Source organism: Delphinapterus leucas, chromosome 3, assembly GCF_059928025.1.
Source record: "Delphinapterus leucas isolate spDelLeu-1000000601 "Yukka" chromosome 3, BTC_Dleu_Yukka2, whole genome shotgun sequence".
Lineage (NCBI taxonomy): Eukaryota > Metazoa > Chordata > Mammalia > Artiodactyla > Monodontidae > Delphinapterus > Delphinapterus leucas.
The window spans coordinates 110,530,794-110,554,047 of NC_143131.1; the positions used below are offsets into that span (position 1 = coordinate 110,530,794).

At 36.1% G+C, this 23,254-nt stretch overlaps 1 protein-coding gene across 9 annotated transcripts in view; it reads right to left on the bottom strand.

Annotated features, from left to right (window-relative positions):
* FNIP1 (folliculin interacting protein 1) overlaps positions 1-23,254 on the bottom strand; it is a 131,422-nt gene that overhangs the window by 68,390 nt on the left and 39,778 nt on the right. For all 9 annotated transcript variants that reach the window (XM_089909286.1, XM_089909280.1, XM_022588721.3 and 6 more), the window contains exon 2: positions 9,208-9,334. In XM_089909286.1, coding sequence (XP_089765412.1) covers positions 9,208-9,334 — 127 coding nt within the window. The remainder of the gene's footprint in view (positions 1-9,207; positions 9,335-23,254) is intronic.

Below are 23,254 nucleotides of genomic sequence, written 5' to 3' on the forward strand. Positions count from 1 at the left end.
TGGCTGATTCATTTTGCTGTGCAGTAGAAGCTAACACATTGTAAAGCAACTAGACGCCAATAAAAATTAATAAATAAAAAAAAAATTTTTTTGCTTTATTCCTCTTGTTCTCCTCTCCCTCCTGAACAGGGTCTAGAGCTTTCACTGCTCACAACTACCAAAATTGCAATCCACCAAGTTCTCTGATACTCCTAAAAACATTGCAATGCTTTACCACAGTTACCAGTATGTTCATTCTTCAAAACCCAGCTGGCCTGACTTATCTACTATTGCAAACCACCATTGATGAGTCAACAAAAGTAACTGAATACTATGTGTACCAAGCACTAGCGAAAAGAAGTGAATAAAACAGTTCTTTTCCTCGTGGAACTAACAATCTAACAGGAGAAGGAGATATTTAACAAATAGACAAATTAGTATAATTAAATACACTATTTCAGATATGTCTAATAAAAATAATAATGATAGCAACAGTTAACTCACATAGCACCTAGTATCTGGTCAGGTACTCTTCTGTTTTACATATATTTACTCTTTTATTCCTCACAACAACTCTATGAAGTAAGTGCTATTATTATCCCCATTTTACAGATAAGAGATTAAGGAGCAATGATGTTTATGTGAACTGTCCAAGAAAGACTTAACTTAGTCTAGGCAGATCAGAAATGATATTTAAACTGGAACTACAAAAAAGCATAGGAGTTAAGGTGAAAGAAGAAGAATGGGAGGGCTAGAAAGGCATTCCAGGCTGAGGTAACTATATATGTCCAATCTCTGAAACAAGAAGCAATTTGCTAGAGGGAAGAAAGGGACAAACATATATCAATTCCAGGACTGAAGCATAATTTCTGCTCCTAGAAGGCCAATGTCTACGGTGCCATGTCCCCTCACTAGACCATCTTCCAACAAAGCTGTTGCTGCTTGGTTTCAAAAAAGCCATAACTTAAGAATGGGAAAGAGAAAAGACACTGTACAGAGAAAGGGGTAGGGGTGCGTGTGTGTGTGTGTGTGTGTGTGTGTGTGTGTGTGTGTGTCTCACAGCTTTTACATACACTTCTATGCACAATGTCTTATAGATCTAAAATCTCTACAACAGGACAACCAAACTAAGTCAGAATTGAAATACACATAACATGCCTTTCCCAATGTTCAATGTGCATCTGCATTATACATTAACCAGATCCCCTCAAGGTAGGAGGATGTAATCAACTTTGAGAAAAACAGTCTCTTTCTTCTAATGCCAGCATTGTAATTTTTAAAATTAATGTTCCTTTCCCATCCTGTACAGGGGATCACACTGACTAAAGGCTCATTCTGTATGTGCATACCTGACTATAAAAAATCTCTGATGAACTTTATTTATAATTTTAACTTGTCAATATGATACATGATTCTTTCTCTCAAAAACATACGCCTCTCTAACTCCTGACCAGTGGAACAATTCTCAGAGCTTCTGAAAATCTGTCTCTCACGTTACAATCCTCATTTGGCTCAAATAAAATTATCTTTATTTCTTCTTAGCTTAATTGTTAATTGAATTTTCATCGACACAAAGAAATCTAGATCCCACTCTTTACCCTTTTCCCCACTCCACACATTGCTAATAAGTAAAATCATTTTTATTGGTTTACTATTATCCTTCCAGTATCTCTTTTCAAATATAAGCATATTCCCTTTCCTTTTCTCTTACAGAAAAAGTGATTCAGTTCTGCCGTTGCTTTATTTTCCACTAATATCATAGAGAATCTTTTCATCTATCTTTAGAAATCTTCCTCATTGCTTTTTAAAAAAAAAATACAGCTACATAGTATTCCAGTGTGCGAATATACTATAGCTTATTTAACCAGTCATCTGTTAATAACCCTGCCAGTGGAACTGCTGGGTCAAAACATAAATACATATAATTTTGGTAGATACTGCCAGACTACCTCTCCAAGGATGTCATTTCACTCACTCACTTTAACAGCAAAGTACTGTCATGCAACATTTGGGTTTTTGCCAATCTAAAAGGAAAGAACTAAAATCACAACATAGTTTTAATTTTAATTTCCTTATTATGAATGAGAAGAAGAATCTTATTAAATGTGTAATGGCCATCTGTATGTGAACTCCCTGGTCTTATCTTTCACCTAATTTTCTACTGAATGTTTCTCCTGTCTTGATTTCTAGGAATTTTTTATATAGAAAGATTACCAGCTGGTTTTATATCCTATAAAAATGTTTTCCCATACCATTTATCTTCTGATTTTCCTCATGGTAGTTTTTTTCTTTGCTTTTGCTTTGTTTTGCTCACCATCCAAGTTATTTCCGTTTCTTTTTTTATTTGGTTGTCAAATGTGTAAGTCTTTTAACTTTATGGCTTCTACATTTTGAGCAATAGCTAAAAGGTGTTTTCCACTCCACGGATACATAGGAACTCATGTTATCTTTTTGTAATGTCACAGTTTTATTTTTTTTACATTTAAATGTTTGATATACTTGAGATATGAATCTAAGTTTATCTTTCTTATAATTGGCTAATTATCTAATACCATTTATTAACCTTTACCCTACTGATTTAAGATGATGCCTTTATCATATATTAAATTCCTGCATGTATTTAGATCTACTTCTGATCCTCTATTTCATTCCATTAGTCTATTGATCTATTTATGTTCCAATAATATATTATTTTAACTATTGAGACTTTACAATATATTTTTCAAATCTGGTAGAACTTACTCAACCTCACTACTCTTTCTTTTTCAGTTTTCCAACCTATTATTGCTAATTTCTTTCCATTTGAACTTTAGAATCTGCTATCTAATTCCAGATACCACCACCCACCAAAAATAATAATAATAACAACAACAATAAGGTTGCCATTTTTATGGAGATAGCATTATTTTACAAAGCAACTTAGAGAGAATGGACAACTTTATGACATTGAGTATTACCCAAAAATATATTTTGCCTTTTCATTTGCTCAAGTAAGCTTTTATGTACCTCAGGAGATTTTTAAAGTTCTAAACATATAGATTTTGTTAAGTTTATGAAAAGGCATTTTTTTAATTGCTATTTTACTTTTTTAAGGTGCTAAAAAATAAATTAATTTTATTGAGTTCCCAAATGCTTAAAGCACTTGTCCTTTTTTACTTAGAAGCCCCCATGCTCCTTCTTTTTTTTTTTTAACATCTTTATTGGAGTATAATTGCTTTACAATGGTGTCTTAGTTTCTGCTTTATAACATAGTGAATGAGCTATACATATACATATATCCCCATATCTCCTCCCTCTTGCGTCTCCCTCCCACCCTCCCTATCCCACAAAATTGCTATTTTAAATGGAGCCTTAGCTTCCTTCATATTTCCAATTGGAAGTTATTTGTATATACTGAGTTTACTGATTTCTGTATATTAACTTCTATATAGCTTCAATTTACCTAACCAAATCTTATGTTCCAAATCTGATATCACAATTACAATTCAACTACTAGCACTTGTACAATGCTTCTGAGTGTACAAAACTCTAACACATTAAAATTTGTATTCACCTTTCCAAAATTATTTGAATCTGCTGATGTACAACTTTATTCTTGTATATAACCAATGAAGGCTGAAACATGTGAGTGACGAGTAACTTCACTGGGAACACATGCACTGGATTATTGTTAACACAGAAATAATGTCCAAGATAAAGATAGTATCATATGATCAAATCACACTTGATCCATTTGGCTATATCAGTGTTCAAAGAAACCACATCTCAATAATTTTTACATTTCAACTAGATGCTGAATAAGGTCTGAGGATCAAAAGTAAAAAAATAAACTTTTACAAAAGAGAGAAGTTTCTTGGGCTTCCCTGGTGGCGCAGTGGTTGAGAGTCCGCCTGCCGATGCAGGGGACACAGGTTCCTGCCCTGGTCCGGGAAGATCCCACATGCCGTGGAGCGGCTGGGCCCATGAGCCATGGCCACTGAGCCTGCGCGTCCGGAGCCTGTGCTCCGCAACGGGAGAGGCCACAGCAGTGAGAGGCCCACGTACCGCCAAAAAAAAAAAAAAAAAAAGAAGTTTCTTGATTACAATCACTGAATCTTCAAGAGTCATTTTTCACAGAATATAATAGAGTTGGAAAAATAAATGTTCTGAGAAAGCATCATTATGTATAGACCCAAAATATTGTGTAGGAAGTTTAAAATGATCATTTACATCACACAGTCCCTCTTTGCCTATATAGAACTGACATGATTTGATGTTCCAAAGGTATAAGTACAGTAAAGTAGATGAAAAAAATCACTTAATGATTCCAACAGCTCACAATTTGGCAAAAAATCATGTGTTCTGTAGTGTTCAAAAGGAACATATAAAATCTTCATTAAAGTATTTACAGGATTTTGATAATAAACTTCCTAACTTTTAATTAAAGTTGATCAAAATATGTCCTGAGTATTTACCATGTGTGAGGCAGTGTGCCGTTTAGGAAACAAAGGTGAATAACAGACAAATTTTTTACTTTTTTTTGCAATTTAATAACAAATAAACATACAAATATAGCTCCAATATAGAAGTCTGTGAAAGACTATAAACAAAGGACTATGAGAATTCTTATGTAGCAGAAAAGAGGACTATGAGAATTCTTATGTAGCAGAAAACGCTGAATTCACCAATCAGAAAGGATTCATAAAGTTGTGATACAATAAACCTTGAAAGAAGATAAATCTTCATCTAGGGAGATAGCACGTAACATGAGGATATATAAAACAACTGAGACTGGAAATATTCAAAGCTGTTTGATTTCTAGTCACTGATGAGTCTAGAGGAAAGTTTGAAAAAGAAGAAGCAGGCTTACAGGAAAATTTCAGAAGACTGAGCAATGAGTGGATGGTATGAGCTTCGAGCTGGTAGACAGATTACTACTGAGAGACTAAGAGACACAGAGAAGAGACTAAGAGATACAAAGGAGAGATTGAGCTGAGACACTGAGGAGAGCCGGAGAGAGAGTGAGGCAGAGAGACTAAGAGACATCAACAAACACTGAGAAGGACAAAAAAAGACAGAGACAGAAAAAGACAGAAGGGCATATAAATAAAGGAGAAAGTAAAAGGATAATTATTTTGTTGGTGTTGGGTAAAGAGGCTTTGTGAAGATTTGCAGGCAAAGAAAAAAAGCTAACAGAGGGAAGAAGGAGATATCAGATGGAGAGAAGACTAATAAGACTAATGAAGCATCATTTCAGAAAAGGTGGGCAGAAAGGGTTCAAGAAACAGCATGACACGACACTCACAAGGCTGTTTAAGACAAAAGGGAAGAATGCTAAAGAAACACAATGAATAGCATCAAGAGAAATAGTAAAGGAGAAGTTATATGCTGCAATTCAATGGAACATCATCAAGCACACAAAAAAACTTCAATAAATATTTGCTAAAGAAATCATCAAGAGAGTATTGATTGTCGACTTGTCAGTCTTAGCCAAGTTCTGCTGAGCTATTAGCAGTCTAAACACAAAAAAAACATGCTTATCACATTTGCAGCTAGCCTTAGATTTCAACTGTCTGCTTGACCATCTACAATTCTATGACTCTTAGGCATCTCACCACTCAGCTATTCAAACCAAAACGCTGAATTCACCAAACGCTTCCTTCTCCCTCATCCCCCCACATCCAACCATTCTGTAAGTAACAAGGTGATTTTTTCACTGTTTTTAAAAAATTGACATATAAGTGACAACAGCATTATATTCATTTCAGATGTATGACATAATGATGCAGTATTTGTAATATATATTATGAAATGATCTCCATAATCTTTACTTAACATCCATCACTATGCATAGTTACAAAAAAATTTTTTCCTTGTTATGAGATCTTTTAAGATCTACTCTTTTGGGCTTCCCTGGTGGCGCAGTGGTTGAGAGTCCGCCTGCCGATGCAGGGGACACGGGTTCATGCCCCGGTCCAGGAAGATCCCACATGCCACGGAGCTGCTGGGCCCGTGAGCCATGGCCACTGAGCTGTGCGTCCGGAGCCTGTGCTCCGCAACAGGAGAGGCCACAACAGTGAGCGGCCCTCGTAACGCAAAAAAAAAAAGAAAAAAAAGAAAAAAAGATCTACTCTTTTAGCAACTTTCAAATATACAATACAGTATTATTAGTTATAGTGACCATATGTACATTACATTCCCATGACTTATTTATTTTATAACTGGAAACCTATACTTTTTACCCCCTTCACCCATTTTCCCCACTCCCTACACCTGCCTCTGGCAACCACCTATCTGTTCTCTGTATCTACGAGTTCAGTTTTTTTTAGATTCCACGTATAAGTGAGATCATACAGTATTTGTCTTTCTGTGTCTGACTCAGTTCACTTAGCATAATGCCCTCAAGGTCTATCCATGTTGTCAAAAACAGGAAGGTTCCCTTCTTTTTTATGGCTGAATTATATGTATTTTTTTCTTTATCCATTCATTCATCAATGGGCACTTAGGTTGCATCCATGTCTTGGCTATTATAAATAATGCTGCAGTGAACACTGGAGTGCATAGATCTTTTCAAGTTAGTGTTTTTATTTCTTCAGACTCAGTAGTGGAGCTGCTGGATCATATGGCAATTCTATTTTCAATTTTTTGAGGATTCTCCATACTGTACTCCATTGTGGCTACATCAATTACATTCCCACAGATAGTGCCCAAGGGTTCTCTTTTCTCCACACCCTTACCAACATTCGTCATTTCTTGTCTTTTTGGTAATAGCCATCCTAACAACTGTAAGGTGATACACAATTGCAGTTCTGATTTGCATTTCCCTGATGATTAGTGATGCTGAGCACCTCTTCATGTACCTGTTGGCCAACTGTATGTCTTCTTTGGAAACTGTCCATTCAGATCTTCTGCCCACTTTTCAATTAGATTGTTTGTTTTTTTGCTATTGAGTTGTATGAGTTCTTCATATATTTCAGATATCAACCCCTTACCCAATACCTGATTTACAAATATTTTCTCAACTTGGTAGGTTGCCTTTTCATTTTGTTGATGGTTTCCCTTGCTGTGCAGAACTATTTTAGTTTGATGTAGTCTCACCTGTTAATTTTTTATTTTGTTGCCTTTGCTTCTGGTCTCACATCCAAGAAAATCATTGCAAAGACCAGTGTCAAGTAGTTTACTGCCTATGTTTTAGCCTAGGAGCTTTATGGTTTCAAGTCTTATGTTCTAGTCTTTAATCCATTTTGAGCTAGTTTTTGTGTATGGTGTTAAAAAGCGGTCTAGTTTCATTCTTTTGCATGTGGCTGTCCAGTTTTTCCAACACCATTTATTGAAGAGACTGTCCTATCCCATTGCATATTCCTTGGCTCCTTTGTTGTAAATTAACTGACCACGTCTGTGTGAGTTTATTTCTGGACTCTCTACCCAAGTGATTTTTTGAAACATAAACCAGATCCCTTCAATGGCTTCCCACTACATTTAGAATATAATCTACACTTCTAACCCAGAGACCTATGAGGCCCTGAATATTCTGGCTCCTGTTCCATCTCTCTCCAATTTCATCTCTAGTTACTTCACATACTACTTTACTATCATTCCAGCCAAACTGGCCTTCTTTTAGATCCTGCAATTCACTAAGCTCCTAAGTCACCCTGTAGACTGCATTTGCTGGTCCTGCTTAAAGGAATACCCATCCCCTACACCATGCCTTCAATTTCTTGAGATCTCAGGTTGAATGTCACTACCTCAGTGAGACCTTCCTAATACCCCTACAACCAAACTGATAAAAAATGGGTTCCTGGGCTTCCCTTGTGGCGCAGTGGTTGAGAGTCCACCTGCCGATGCAGGGGACACGGGTTCATGCCCCGATCCGGGAAGATCCCACATGCTGCGAAGCAGTTAGGCCTGTGAGCCATGGCCCCTGAGCCTGTGCGTCCGGAGCCTGTGCTCCGCAACGGGAGAGGCCACAACAGTGAGAGGCCCGCGTACCGCAAAACAGAACAAAACAAAACAAATTAAAAAAATGGGTTCCTTCCTGTGGAATCTCATAAGAATTCTGTGTGTTTCTTTCACAGTACCCAATCACAATTTGGAAATATTTATTTATTTGTTTGTTTGTTCAGTGTTCACCTCCCTAAGAATGTCTAATTGCAGGCACCAAGAGGGTAGAGACTGCTAAATCTCCAAGAGCCTAGTGCTCTGTAGATACTTAGTCATTTGCACAACCAAACAATACTTTAAGAAAAGTTTGCAATGTTTTTTTCTTGTCAGATTGAAAAAAGTGTCCAGAGAATGGCTAAGAAATCTAAACAAACCACAATCTCCAGAAAATTAAGAAATGTGTTACTAATCAGAAGAACATCATAAAACCTGACAATCAAAATAACTCAAAAATTAGGCAAGTACTTATTATATGCCACCTAAGTAGATGATGAGGATGCTATTATAAGACAACAGACCACGTGCAATGTATCAAATTTTTCTAAGAACACAAAATCTCAAGTACAAACTCCCAAGTCTCGAAAAATAAATAGTTTGCCTATTAAAAAATAACTTTTTGTCTATTAAGAGTCAATTCTAGTTTACTGAAATGTTAGTGAAAATTGTCAGTTTAGGGAAGGAGAGAAAACACAATTCCAGGCTTCCATTTCCAGATTATAGATCCAGGCGATGGACAGTTTTTACATCTGAAAGTTTAATAGAAGTAGCAGCAGCAAAACAACAGCAATCACTTGGGTTTTCTTGGATGACCAAGTGAAAGGCCATTTGTTACTGCTAAACTAGTCATAAAATATTTCAAAATATGATGTTGAAAGTCAACAGGATAGATGTTCTTGCTACTGCTGTATAGTATGGGAAAATATGATGAACTAAGGGCTACAGATTTAACTTGCTTTGTACCTTCAGACAAATAATTTCACCTCTCCAGGTCACACTTTCCACAGTCATAAGGTGAGAGGTTTGTACCAGATCCACTTTAACAATCCCTGTAGCTCTAGCCATATCTCATAATACAAGTATATAAGTAAATACATGTCAAACTAAAATTTTCTCTGGTACTAGACCAATGCAAATAAGGCAAATGTTTTTTCCTTTAAAAATTCTCAAAACCAGTGTTCTAAATTTTAATAACATGGTAAAAATGTTTTGTACTGACAAATAAAAGTACCATAACTGAAATCTTACTCATTCCATCTTGAATTAGAATATCTGACATTAAATTTGAACCAAATCAATAATGATGCTCACCGATACTGATATGTCCTCATTTTTTCTCTTAACACTGGAGTCAAACAAGACATTTCTCCCTCGTCTTTCACAGTCTTGATATACAATTAGTCGAATTTGGCTTGGATCAAACTCTGGCAAAGGCCAACTTTAAAGAAAAATAAAGATTCATTAGAATTACTTTAATAAATATTCCACATAAACTCCTAGAAATAAAATCTATATAATAAAACCCAAAGTTGTACTACTGCTCAAGATAACACAGAAGAACTTTATATAAAATACCACCATTTAGTTTCACCATTTAGTTTAGGACTGAAAATTTACACAGCTATGACATTTTAGATTAAAAAGAAAGAATAAAATCTGTGGCAAGTATCACTCAGTGTATATAAAATATAGTCATCCCACATGAATCTAAAAATAGCTAACAATAAAAATATGTCAGTACATTTAATATAATGAAAATACATATTAATTTCCTGGCATGGGCTCAGATGGCATAAGGCTAACCCAGATTTTTAAATACTTTTGTTACTTTAATATCAAAATGAAAAAACAGAAACAGCTTTCAGTTTAAATAACAGTAGCTAATTCCTTATAAAACAAAAACAAGTAAAAAAGTGATGAACAACAAAATGGGGTAGAAATCCTCATATATAGTTGGTGTGAGTGAAAATGGCATAATCTCTTTAGAGAATAGTTTTTTAAATATGTACACTAATTAGACAAATCTAGTAAAAATGAAGTTGACCCAGCAATTCCATTCCAGAAAAGTATGCCATTATACAAGAATGTTCATAGCAGCACTGTTCATAATAGCTGAAAACTGGACACTATTCATATACTTACCAACCAAATGGGTAAATATTCATACTATGAAACACCACACAACAAACATAATGAATGAACTTCAGCTACAGGCAAAAACATAAATGGACTGTAAACAAAAGAAATTAGACAATGACACACAATGACACCCATAAACACAGTTACTGTATTTTGCCATTTATAGGAAGATTTAAATCAGGTAAAGTTTTGTCAAGGGATGAATATTTAGTTTTTAAAACTATAAGCAAAACAAAGGAAATGATGGCTTCAAAAGTTTGGAGAGTGGCTATATCTGGGAGTTAGGTGAGGGTGGTGGGGGTTATACCAGGAGGACTGGGGCAGTGATGATGTTCTATTTTTTGACTTGGTAATGTTTACACAGATACAGTACCCAAAGGAAAAAAAAAGAAAGTCCACTGCATTTGTTTTGTGTACATTATATTTCACAATTAAAAAGACTAATGGAGTAAGTGAGATGAGGAGGAGAGGGAGAGAGAGAAAACAATGAATTGTATGATGGAGATAAGAATCTGGTGAACTGAAGGCACTACAACATGTAGGACAGTTGCCAAGAAAGAAGAGAACTGTCGTTCCAGGAGCTGTCTGTTGTTAGGCTGAATGGTCAATTCCTCACAATTCATCAGTCACAGCTTTTGATTGCGTTCCTTCATTTCCTTAAGAGAACCTTAACCCTAACCCTATTGATGCATGTTTAAAAATCCATAACTGGCAACATAACACATCTTCATCCCAAATCTTGACAGCAAATACAATTTTAGTTTTCCTGTATTTAATCCTTAGCAAATGTCTATGAATTGATGAAAGACTTATCCTAGACATTCAAGCTAAACCAGAGATTCATCCTTAGACCACAATGATTTGCATCCCCCTGAACAGCTTTTACTAAACTGTGCTTTGATGTTATGCAAAGGAAACTATAAAAGGACAGACTGTTTTGGAATTAAAATCAGGAAGCTGGCCTCAAAGAAACCAAGAAAGAGGAGCACTTTAGAGAGGAAGAAGAAATACCACAGTTGTTACTAAAAAGCATCCACTAGCTTTAGAAACAAAGAAGTCATTGGTGACCATGGCAAGGACAGTTCTAAGGACAGAGTCCTGGGGTCAAACTGCAGAAAATTGAGGACTAAATGAGAGTAAACAGTGAGTTTAAGACAAATGTCAAGGAAAGAGAAAAAGAAAAGGAATCATGAAGTAGAGTGACAGCTATTTTGTTATTAAAAAGGACACATCTGAACATGTTTACATATTGATGACAAAGAATGTGAAGTGGAAGGGAGATGGTGATTGACAAAGTAAGGCATCTAAGGAAGCGGATGAGGACAGGATACAGAGTACAGATGAAAGGGTTAACCTCAGAAGAAATGATAACCCCTTTGCTAGGATAAAAAGGAAGCAAACATGGACATGGATACAGAAAGATTTATAGATATGAACGTAAGGATGAGGAGACTCATGTCTAAGAGTCCTATATTCTTTGTAAAGTACGTGAAGGAAAATAAAGGATAGGTTGTAAAATGTGGGGACAGTAGAGAGTAAAAAGAGAGCAGTCTTTGTGGCAAAAGAAAATATGTTGACTGGGAAACGTAAGATTTCTTGGAAATTCTTCCCTTTCCCCACTGGTAACCACTAGTTTGTTCTCTGTATCTGTGAGTCTGTTTCTTTTTGTTATATTCACTAGTATGTTTTATTTACACATATAAGTGATATCATACAATATTTGTCCTTCTCTGTCTGACTTACTTCATAAGCATGTGGGGTGATGAAATGTTCTGGAATTAGATAGCAGTTATGGCTGCATAACTCTGTGACTATACTAAAAAACCACTGAACTGTATACTATACACAGGTGAATTGTACAGTATGTGAAATTTATCTCAACAATTAATAAAAAAGTTAGAATGCTTTGCTCCTGAACTTATCTAAGCATTTGTAAAGTATTCTCTGTTAACTCAAAACAAGATTATATGTAAAAGCTTAAATTATAAAGCTTCTAGAAAGAAACACAGAGTATCTATACAATCATAGAGTACAAAGAGTTCTTTAAAAAGACACAAAAGTTATTAAGCATAAAAGAAAAATTGATAAATTGGACTTCATTAAAATTTAAAACTTGCACATCAAAAGGCAAAATTTTTTTAAAAGGCAAGCCATAAACTGGAAGAAAATATTTGCGATATATATAAATGACGAAGGACTTGTAAACAGCCTACACAAAGAACTCCTACAAAGCAATAAGACAAACCATTCACCCAATTTTAAAATGGGTGAAAGGCTTGGGCATTTCACATAAAGAGATATATGAATGGTGAAGGAACAAAGCACATGGAGAAGATGCTAACAGTATTAATCATCAGATAAATGCAAATTAAAACCCTTCCACAAAAGACTAATAACATTAGTTGCTGGTAAGAATATGAAGCATGTGGAATCTTATACATTGTTGGTAGGAGTATAAAAGGGTACAACCATTTTAGAAAATTATTTGGCAGCTATGACCCAGCAATTCTTTTCATAGATACATATCCAATAGAAATGAAAATATATGTTCAAAGACTTCCATAAAAGTGTTTCGTGCAGGGCTTCCCTGGTGGCGCAGTGGTTGAGAGTCCGCCTGCCGATGCAGGGGACATGGGTTCGTGTCCCGGTCTGGGAGGATCCCACATGCCGCAGAGCGGCTGGGCCCGTGGGCCATGGCTGCTGAGCCTGCGCGTCTGGAGCCTGTGCACCACAACAGTGAGAGGCCCGCGTACCGCAAAAAAAAAAAATGTTTCTTGCAGCTTTATTCCTAATAGCAAAAAACTGGGAACACCCAAATGACCATCAATGGGAGAATGGATAAACAAGCTATGATATATTCTACATTGAAATACTATGCAGAAATAACAAGGAATGAACTACTAGTCATAACATAGGTGAATTCTGAAAGAATGTTGAAAAAAATCCCGACACAAAAGCATACATATTGGTTATTCCATTTATATGTAGTTCTAGACCAGGTAAAACTAATCTATGGTGATAGAAACCAAAGCAGTGCTTGGGCAGGGGCAGGGTGTGAAGGCAAAGGACTAGGAAAGTATATGAAGGAACTTTCTGGAGTGACTGAAATGTTCTATATATCTACTAGGGTTGTAGTTAAACAAATGTATACATTTTTCAAAATTAATCAAATTATACACTTAAAAATATGTGCTTTTGGGACTTCCCTGGTGGCGCAGTGGTTAAGAATCTGCCTGCCAATGCAAGGCACATGGGTTCAAGCCCTGGCCCGGGAAGATCCCACATGCTGCAGAGCAACTAAGCCTGTGCACCACAACTACTGAGCCTGTGCTCTAGAGCCCGCAAGCCACAACAACTGAGCCCATGTGCCACAACTACTGAAGCCTGCGCACCTAGAGCCTGTGCTCTGCAACAAGAGAAGCCACCACAATGAGAAACCTGCGCACCACAACAAAGAGTAGTCCCCACTTGCCACAACTAGAGAAAGCCTGCGCACAGCACCAAAGACCCAACACAGCCAAAAATGAATGAATGAATGAATGAATTTTTTTAAAGTGTGCTTTTTAAGTAAATTGTACCTAAATTTTTTAAAAGGAGAGGATTGTGGGAGAAAACACTATATATATGGTATATATATAGTGTATTTACATTATTTACATTATAGACATCAAAACCATGGATTCACATTACAGAGATCTCACTAAAACAGAGATATTGAACATTTACCATGCTCAAAGCACAATGCCAGGCACTGGGAATATTTCTGTGCATTCATTCACTGACTTAAAAGCATTCATTAAGTATGAAAAGAAAAACATGACTGTGAAAACGTTCACAGTCTAATAGGAAGACATATAAATAATTTTATCACTGTGATACAGTCTACGACTGAGCAAACTTATAATGTAGACAAGAGGTCTGCATAGGGAGGTCAGGTATGGACTCACTGAAGAACAATAATAAATGATACACAATGAATAATAAATAATAGCTAACAGTTATACATTATTGTATACCAGCTACTGTTCTAAGGGCATTACGTATGTTAATTCATTTACCCTTCACACCACTGATTCATCGTCACAACTTTACTATTTTATGCGCGAGAAAACTAAGGCATAGAGAGATTAGGTAACCTGCCCAAAATAACACAGCCAAATACATGGTAAACGGCAAAGCTGGGTTTAGATTCCAGGCAGTGTGTCTTTGGAGTCCACAACCATAACCATTACTCTGTACTATCGATTAAGTACTTAAAGCCTCTCAGCTTCAAGTTGGGAAGAAGGGTATTCTCTTTCCTGCAAGAAGAAAACATCATAGGCTGTAATTCTTAGTGACCCTAGCTCTGGAGTGTGCAGTGAAGCAACAAAAGCTACAAAGGCAGGCTGGCGCCAGATCAACACTCAGAACCATTTCACACAAACATGTAAGGACTTCACCATTCAGGCAATGAGTAAACAGGGTGTGAAATAATAGGTAACAAGATCATTTTGTGCCTTTTAGAAAATCACATTGACAGAAACTTAGAGAAATGACTAGAGAAGGAGGCCTGGAAGTAAGAATAATGTTCTAAACTGAACCAAAAAATAGCACTGAAGATAGAAAGGGACAGAGCTAGATGTTATTTAGGAGACAGAGAAAGGACTTGGGGACTGGATATGGGGAACGAGGGAAGAGGATGCCTGACTCTTAGGTTTCAGATTTGATGAAAAGAGAGAGGTAGAGAATACAGGAGGGAAAGCAAGTTTGGGATAAGAGTGTTTATAGACTGAGTTCAAGGGGCCTGTGAGACAGCTGCAGAAACACCTCTGATATTTTGATGAAAAAATGCTCTGGAGTTCAGGAGAAAGGCTTAGACTAGAGTTCTAGATACAGGAGTTATTCACACATAGTTGGTAGTGAAATTATTCAGGAAGAACACATTAATCAAAAAGAGAAAAGATATGGATAAACAACAAGACCCTACTATACAGCACAGGGAACTACATTCAATATCCTGTAATAAATCATAATGGAAAAGAATATGAAAAAGTGTGTGCATGTGTGTGTAGACACTGAATCACTTCGCTGTACACCAGAAACAACTAATGCAACATTGTAAATCAATTATACTTCAATAAAATAAATTTTAAAAAAAGAAAAGGTAAAAGAAAACAAAGGATCAATAAACTAGAATTTTAAGACATAGCAATATTTTAAGGACAGAGAGTAGAGAAGTCACGGAAGATCAGTAAAGACAGACCACAAAAGAGAAAAGAGAAAACCAATGGTAAAATATTATTTCAAAAGTCAAGGAAGACGAAGATGAAAAAGGAATAATGCGCAGTGCCAAAGGCTGCAAAAAGCCAAAATTTTTATAAAGACTACAAGCGTCCATGGGATTTAGCAATTTGGTGGTCTTTCGTACTCTTGCAAGAACCATTTCAGTGGAGAGTTGTGGTGGGGGTGGGGGTAGTTACACAGCAGTAGCAATTGATGAAGAGAAAAGAGCTGAGAAAGTAAGATGGTAAGTATTATATATACTATTCACAACGGTTTCCCTTTAAAAGGGGGAGAGAAATAATGTGACCATACAAATGACCATCTAAACTGCAGAGTTTGGGGACTTCCCTGGTGATCCAGTGGTTAAGACTCCACACTCCCAATGCAGGGGGCCTGGGTCTGATCCATGGTCAGGGAACTAGATCCTGCATACCGCAACTAAAGATCCCACATACCACAACTAAAGATCCCTCATGCTGCAACTAAGACCCAGTGCAGCCAAATAAATAAATATTTTTTTTAAATGAGGTTATAATAATAATTAAAAAAAAAAAACTGCAGAGTTTTGAAAGTAAAAGACAGCCCTAAACACACAAGAGAAACCTGAGATTATCTTGGGCAACCAAGATCTATGGTCACCCCAGATAAGTAAAGAAGAGGTGGGGCTACAAAAGGCTGTTTCTTAAAGGAAAAAGATATATACATATAAAACATATATATATATTATTGTTTGTATGTATGCATCTATCTATCTAAAGGGAAAAGGTATATACTTAAAGATATGTATTTCCAAACTGAATGGAAGAAATCAGACAAAGCATCTAAAAGTAACCAGAGAGGAGTGTTGGACTAAGATCCCAAACAAGTTAGGACACAGCACTATATGCAAGGCTAATGAACTACAGAAGCACTTAATAAGGCAGAAAAAAGAAAAAAAAAGACCTACAAATGAAAATTACTGCAGATAGGTGTGCAAGTAGGAGACAACAAATTGAGCATTTACATTGATTTCTGTTTTCTCTGAAAAGCAGAATCAAGAATGTATACAAGCATATATGAGATTGGTGGTCTGAACTGGGGTACAGGGTTTGAGAGATAAAGGTCTGGCAAAGTCATCAAAAAATTAGGAAAAGTGCTAACCTAAGAAAAGCAAAAGCACTATCAAGCCATAGAGAGAGCCCAGCTGAGTTGAAAACCACTGGCTTCTTAAGCCAATTGTCTGTTGATGGGCACGTGGGTGGTTTCCATGTCTTGGCCATACTACCCCAAGCAATCTACAGATTTAATACAATCCCTATCAAAATACTTATGACATTTTTCACAGAACTGGAAGAAATAATCCTAAAATTTACATGGAACCACAAAAGACCCAGAATTGCCAAAGCAATCCTGGGGAAAAAGAGCAAAGCAGGAGGTATAACCCTTCCAGACCTCTGACTATACTACAAAGCTACAATAATCAAAACAGCATGGTACTGGCACAAAAACATAGATCAGTGAAACGGAATAGAGAGCCCAGAAATAAACCCACACACCTACGGTAAATTAATCTACAATAAAGCAGGCAAGAATATACACAGTCTCTTCAACAAGTGGTGTTGGGAAAGCTGGACAGCTATGTGTAGATCAATGAAATTAGAACATTTCCTCATACCATATACACAAATAAACTCAAAATGCTTTAAGACCTAAGTATAAGACATGACACCATAAAACTCCTAAAAGAGAACATAAGCTAAACATTCTTTGACATAAATTGTAGCAAAGTTTTCTTAAATCAGTCTTCCAATGCAAAAGAAATCAAAGCAAAAATAAACAAATGGAGCCTAATAAAACTGAAAAGCTTTTGCACTGCAAAGGAAACCATCAACTAAACAAAAAGACAACCTATGTACTGAGAGAAAATATTTGCCAACGATGCAACTAACAAGGGGTTAATATCCAAATCACACACACAGCTCAATCGACTCAGTATCAGAAAAAAACCAAACAACCCAATCAATAAATGGGCAGAAGGGGCTTCCCTGGTGGCACAGTGGTTAAGAATCCACCTGCCAATGCAGGGGACACGGGTTCAAGCCCTGGTCCTGGAAGATCCCACATGCCACAGAGCAACTAAGCCCATGTGCCACAACTACTGAAGCCCATGTGCCTAGAGCCCATGCTCCGCAACAAGAGAAGCCACTGCAATGAGAAGCCCACACACCGCAACGAAGAGTGGCCCCCGCTCACCGCAACTAGAGAAAGCCCGCACACAGCAACAAATACCCAACTCAGCCAAAAATAAAAATAATAAAAATAAATAAATAATAAATGGGCAGAAGACCTAAATAGACATTTCTCCAAGGAAGACATACATTGCAGCAACATGGATGGACCTAGAGCTCACCATACTAAGTGATCTAAGTCAAAGAAAGACAAATAACATATGATATCACTCATATGTTGGAATCTGATTTTTAAAAATGATACAAGTGAACTTATTCACAAAATAGAAGCAAACTTACAGATATCAAAAACAAACTTACGGTTACCAAAGGCGAAACATGGGGGGGGAGGGAAATATCAGGAGCTTGAGATTAACATACACATACTACCATATACAAGACAGATAAGCAACAAGGACCTACTGTATAGCACAGGGAACGCTACTCAATATTCTGTGATAACCTATATGAGAAAAGAATCTGAAAAAGAATGAATACATGTATATATATAACTGAATCACTTTGCTGTACACTTGAAACTAACATAACATTGTAAATCAACTATACTCCAATAAAATAAAAAAATAAAACTTAAATTAAATTAAATAGGGCTTCCCTGGTGGCACAGTGGTTGAGAGTCCGCCTGCCGATGCAGGGGACACGGGTTCGTGCTCCGGTCCGGGAGGATCCCACATGCCGCGGAGCAGCTGGGCCCATGAGCCATGGCCACTGAGCCTGTGCGTCCAGAGCCTGTGCTCCGCAACGGAAGAGGCCACAACAGTGAGAGGCCCGCATATCGCAAAAAAAATAAATTAAATAAATTAATAAATTTACAGGGAAAATGTAAAAAAAGAAGACATACAGATGAAAAGATGCTCACCTTCGCTAATTATTAGAGAAATGTAAATCAAACAACAATGAGGTATCACCTCACACAGGTTAGAATGGCTATTATCAAAAAGCCTACAAAAAATAAACACTGGAGACGGTGTGGAGAAAAGAGAACCCTCCTACCCTGTTGGTGGCAATGTCAACTGGTACAGCCACTATGGAAAACATTTATGGAGGTTCCTTAAAAACCTAAAAATAGAGCTACCATGTAATCCAACAATCCCACTCTCCTGGGTACATATCTGGAAAGAAAACCCCAAAACTCTAATTCAAAAAGATACATGCACCCCAATATTCACAGCAGCACTATTTACAACAACTAAGACATGGAAAATCAAAGACTTTAGAATGATCCTTTATTAACTAGAAGCCAAACTCTGACATCTAATTCACCATATTTTCCACCTCATTGCATTGCCTCTTTTTATCAGAATTTAACTGAAGACATAATTAAGCCTAATCATTAACAGTGGTAAGCACACTATAACCATTCACAAAAACTGTCTATATACTACAGCAAAGTTATCTTCAGTATTAAGCTATTGTACTCAGCATAATATTAAACATTAGTAAGAAGACTGTTCAGTGATGAACCACAAATTATTTTGACTTTACACAGATGTTATTTATAATTTATGTCAGCTTATCTGCTCTGTATGCCTTTTATCTGACACCTTCAAAGAATGTTAATGAAAAATAAACATGCTAGAATAGACATCTCCCTTTACACAATGACAGAGCAACTCAGAAGACCATATGAATTTCTATAATACATGTTACTGGCTATGAAATTAAAGCTAAATCATGCATTCTCAATGAGAGCAAGATGGCTTCCAAAGAAGCAAATTTGGTTAATGGGGGGGAGAAGGGGGAAAGAAGACCAAAACCAAACTTGGGTGTTACAATGGGTGTGGCCCTCCAAAAGGCCAAAATACGTAAGAAAATACACAGTATATCTATCTGTGGTATTAAAAGTTCAAGTGGGGAGGGTGGCAATTAAGGGAAAAAATGTCTAAAAAAAGCTCTCTAGCGGGATGATAATGTTAAAAAAAAAAAAAGACTGAGAAACACCAGACTAAACACTAGTTTGTATCTCAACACATTACCTAAATAAGACATTTTCACTTTAACTTTAATAATCTCTTACTAAACAGTATATTCAGCAAACCTATGGATTTTAACTTCATTCATTCAATAATTATTTGTACAGTGCCTACTATGTACCTGGCACTATGTTAGTTGTTCTCTCCTGAGCCTTATCCATCACTGGTGTCTCAGTGAAATGGAAACATGCAAGATGATGAAGACCAACTCTGAGAAAACATTAACAACCTGTCCTCTTGCGAGAAATGGAGAGGGCAGCCCAGTTTCAAAAGCTATGCATGTATTGATAGATTAATTGCCTCAGTACTGGAAAACATTTTGAATTTGATAAAGGATAAATTACTGGGGAAGGAAGGAAACAATGGTGCGAGGAAGAAAGAGAAGGAAGAATGCTAAATTAGGCTATAAGTGACAAGCAAAAAGCTTTCCAAACCTAACACCGACATGCCAAGAACTGGTCACCATCAGAACCGCAAAGCACCAGAGCCAAAAGTACCAGAGCCAACTGGAGAAACATTTTCTGTACATGGGGAAAGTGATCTGAGTTTTTTAAAACCTGCAGACAGATTTTGCTTTAGAAAACTCTGCTGCTAACTAGCCAATGTTTAAATATATCTCCTGAAAGCAAAGTATATAAGTCTTACAATGCTTTTTACTTTAGATAACATTTTAATTTTTTGGTCCCATGATGGAGAAATAACATTCACTATTCCCTCTGTAAAACACACTGACCAGCAAAGGACTGGCAAACGAATGCATATTTACATGCTTTAAGCTGAAAATAAAATGTTACAATGTATACAATAAATTCCTCACTTCAACTGACTTTTCCACTAAACTCAAAGTCCCAATTGTATCAGATAAGAGAGCTTCTTATTTTCCTTTTGATATATTTACTGTGCATTTAAAAAAATAATCATTGTGAACATATAGTCTATATCAGCAATTTCCAATCATTCTAGTAAAAGGACACCTTTTTAATGTTAAAAAAATTTTAGCATCCAGTAACTGAGAAAATGACTGAAAGCTACTATAAATTCAATATAGTATTAATAAAAGAACATAAATACACGTGAATTACATATGCATCAGACAACTGCTTACTCAGTTTATAGACAGTACTCAATGTTTTTGTAGAGTTAAGGACCCAATATGATAACTCTACCCCAAATCAAGGGTTGAAAGACCTAATGTCAGAATATATACAAAATTAGAGGAACCATATACAGAAAATAATAGGAACCATAAAATACATGTAAACATTACATTACAGAAAGTTTTTAAAGAATGGAAAATATTGATCACTATTCAGAGTATTACTGCACTTCTGCTAGGAGTCACACACTAAAGAAGTGCTTAAAATAATTAATTTTCTTGGGTACATAGGATCACCAGTGACAAGGTGCTGTTATTGCACCAATTTTGTTTTCAATATAATTTAACTGATTTTGTAAACAGTGGAAATTCCTCCCAGATTAACAACTTGCTAATCATTTTAGTTTATATTTTGTTTTGGCTTTTCATGTTTCAATATCTTCCTGAATACTATAGTTAGAAGCTGAGAGAGATAGCAATATAACAGAACTTCAATTAATTCACTGAACAAATGAGTGAATGAGTGACTATTTCAGGAGATACCATTTTAATGCTGGAAGCCTACATTATAGACTATATGTAGAGTAATCATTTCTGTATCTAAGGAATTATAATCCTCTAACCTGACTGAAAAATAATCCCATGATTTATTTATTAATCTCAGTTACAAAGAATTTAGGTATCAATTTAGGTCTTTTTCTTCTCAGAAAAATCTTGATTTTCATATAGGCTGCTAACATCTAATGATTCTTCTCCAACTACATTTTAATAAACTAAATATTATAATAAAACTAGTTAATCTTTATTTTTTAAATTTGTATTTATTTATTTAGGCTATGCTGGGTCTTCGTTGCAGTGCGCGGGCTTCTCTAGTTGTGGCATGCAGGCTTCCCTAGTTGTGGCACCCAGGCTCTACAGCATGTGGGCTCAGCAGTTGCAGTGCATGGGCTCTCTAGCTGTGGCATGTGGGATTCTTAGTTCCCCAACCAGGGATCGAACCCAGGCCCCCTATATTGGGAATGTGGAGTCTTAACCACTGGACCACCAGGGAAGTCCCAAAACTAGTTAATCTTTAATATTTTAATTATTTTCAGTCATACTAAGTTCAATTATACCCAGAATATTAATGAAATCCTAATGACTGACATTTACATTTCTATGACAAGTATAGTCAGCTACTTGGCTATAGGATTACTATCTTCATTTAATCAAATTAGGTAATACATGTGAAAAAATACATTTCTATGACAAGTATAGTCAGCTACTTGGCTATAGGATTACTATCTTCATTTAATCAAATTAGGTAATACATGTGAAAAATACCATAAGATAAAAATATAAATTATTACCAGCATTAGGTAAAATCCCCAAATCCATTTATACTTATCCCATAATCTAACATGTATAATATGCACAAAGTAAAATTTACATAAAGTATTTCAGAGAAGAAAAAGTGACAATGTATAACATGAATTCTTTGTGAAATGGAACCTCAGCAACAGCAAATTTCCATACCATGAAAGGATACCATGTTATCATATCTGCTATCATATTTTACTTAGTATTTTTCAGCAACACCTAGGCCCAACTGAAATACACCTGACCTATGTGTTTTTTAACTTTCTGACATTAATTCTACATACCTGAGAACTTAAACTGCAGTGAAACACTGGAAGAATGTTTAAAAGAGCTAAAACAATTGAGAGAGCCAGTATCCATGTTGTTCAACTGGGTTACACATATTGAAAAAGTATTTTTAAATATTTTTAATCCGACTTTCATAGTAGGATTTATTTAAAATATAAAATCACTGTAGCTTAGTCTAAATTCACTACTAATTCAAATCATTTAATTCTAGTCATAAATGTGTGGCGACACACAATTAAGATGTTTACAAGAGCACCAAAAATACTACCAGATAGGGCTTCCCTGGTGGCGCAGTGGTTGAGAGTCCGCCTGCCAATGCAGGGGACGCAAGTTTGTGCCCCGGTCCAGGAAGATCCCACATGCCGCGGAGCGGCTGGGCCCGTGAGCCATGGCCACTGAGCCTGCGCGTCCGGAGCCTGTGCTCCGCAACGGGAGAGGCCACAACAGTGAGAGGCCCGCGTACCGCAAAAAAAAAAAAACAAAAAAAACTACCAGATAAATTCAGGTCTATATCAGTAAAATTAAAGAATAACATCAACTATAAAATAACTGGATTATAATCAATAAGCTGACTAATACAATGTCAAGTTTTCAATTTAAATTTTATTTATAAATATGTATATGAGATAAACAAAAGTACACTGCTCTTCAAATAGCTGTATTGAGCGTTCCTACATACACATGAGAAAGAAGAGCAGTAAATGACAGAGAGTAAGACACACATAACGCCCAGACTAAAATGTACTATTTATAAATTAGAAACTTTAAAATAATGAGTACCACCTGCTCAAAACATTCTCAAGCCCTTCTAATTAAATTTATAACCATAACTTTAATCAATTATTCATAAAATAAGTCTATCTAAAATCGCAGCATTAACATTGTTATATCACTAAATTTATAACTAGATTTTGGCTGATTTTGACATTAACATTTGAAAATAAAATCTTAAGCTGTATGTTAGTAGCATCTCTATTTCTCTTAAGCAATTCTGCTTTTCAAAATCCCTAAAA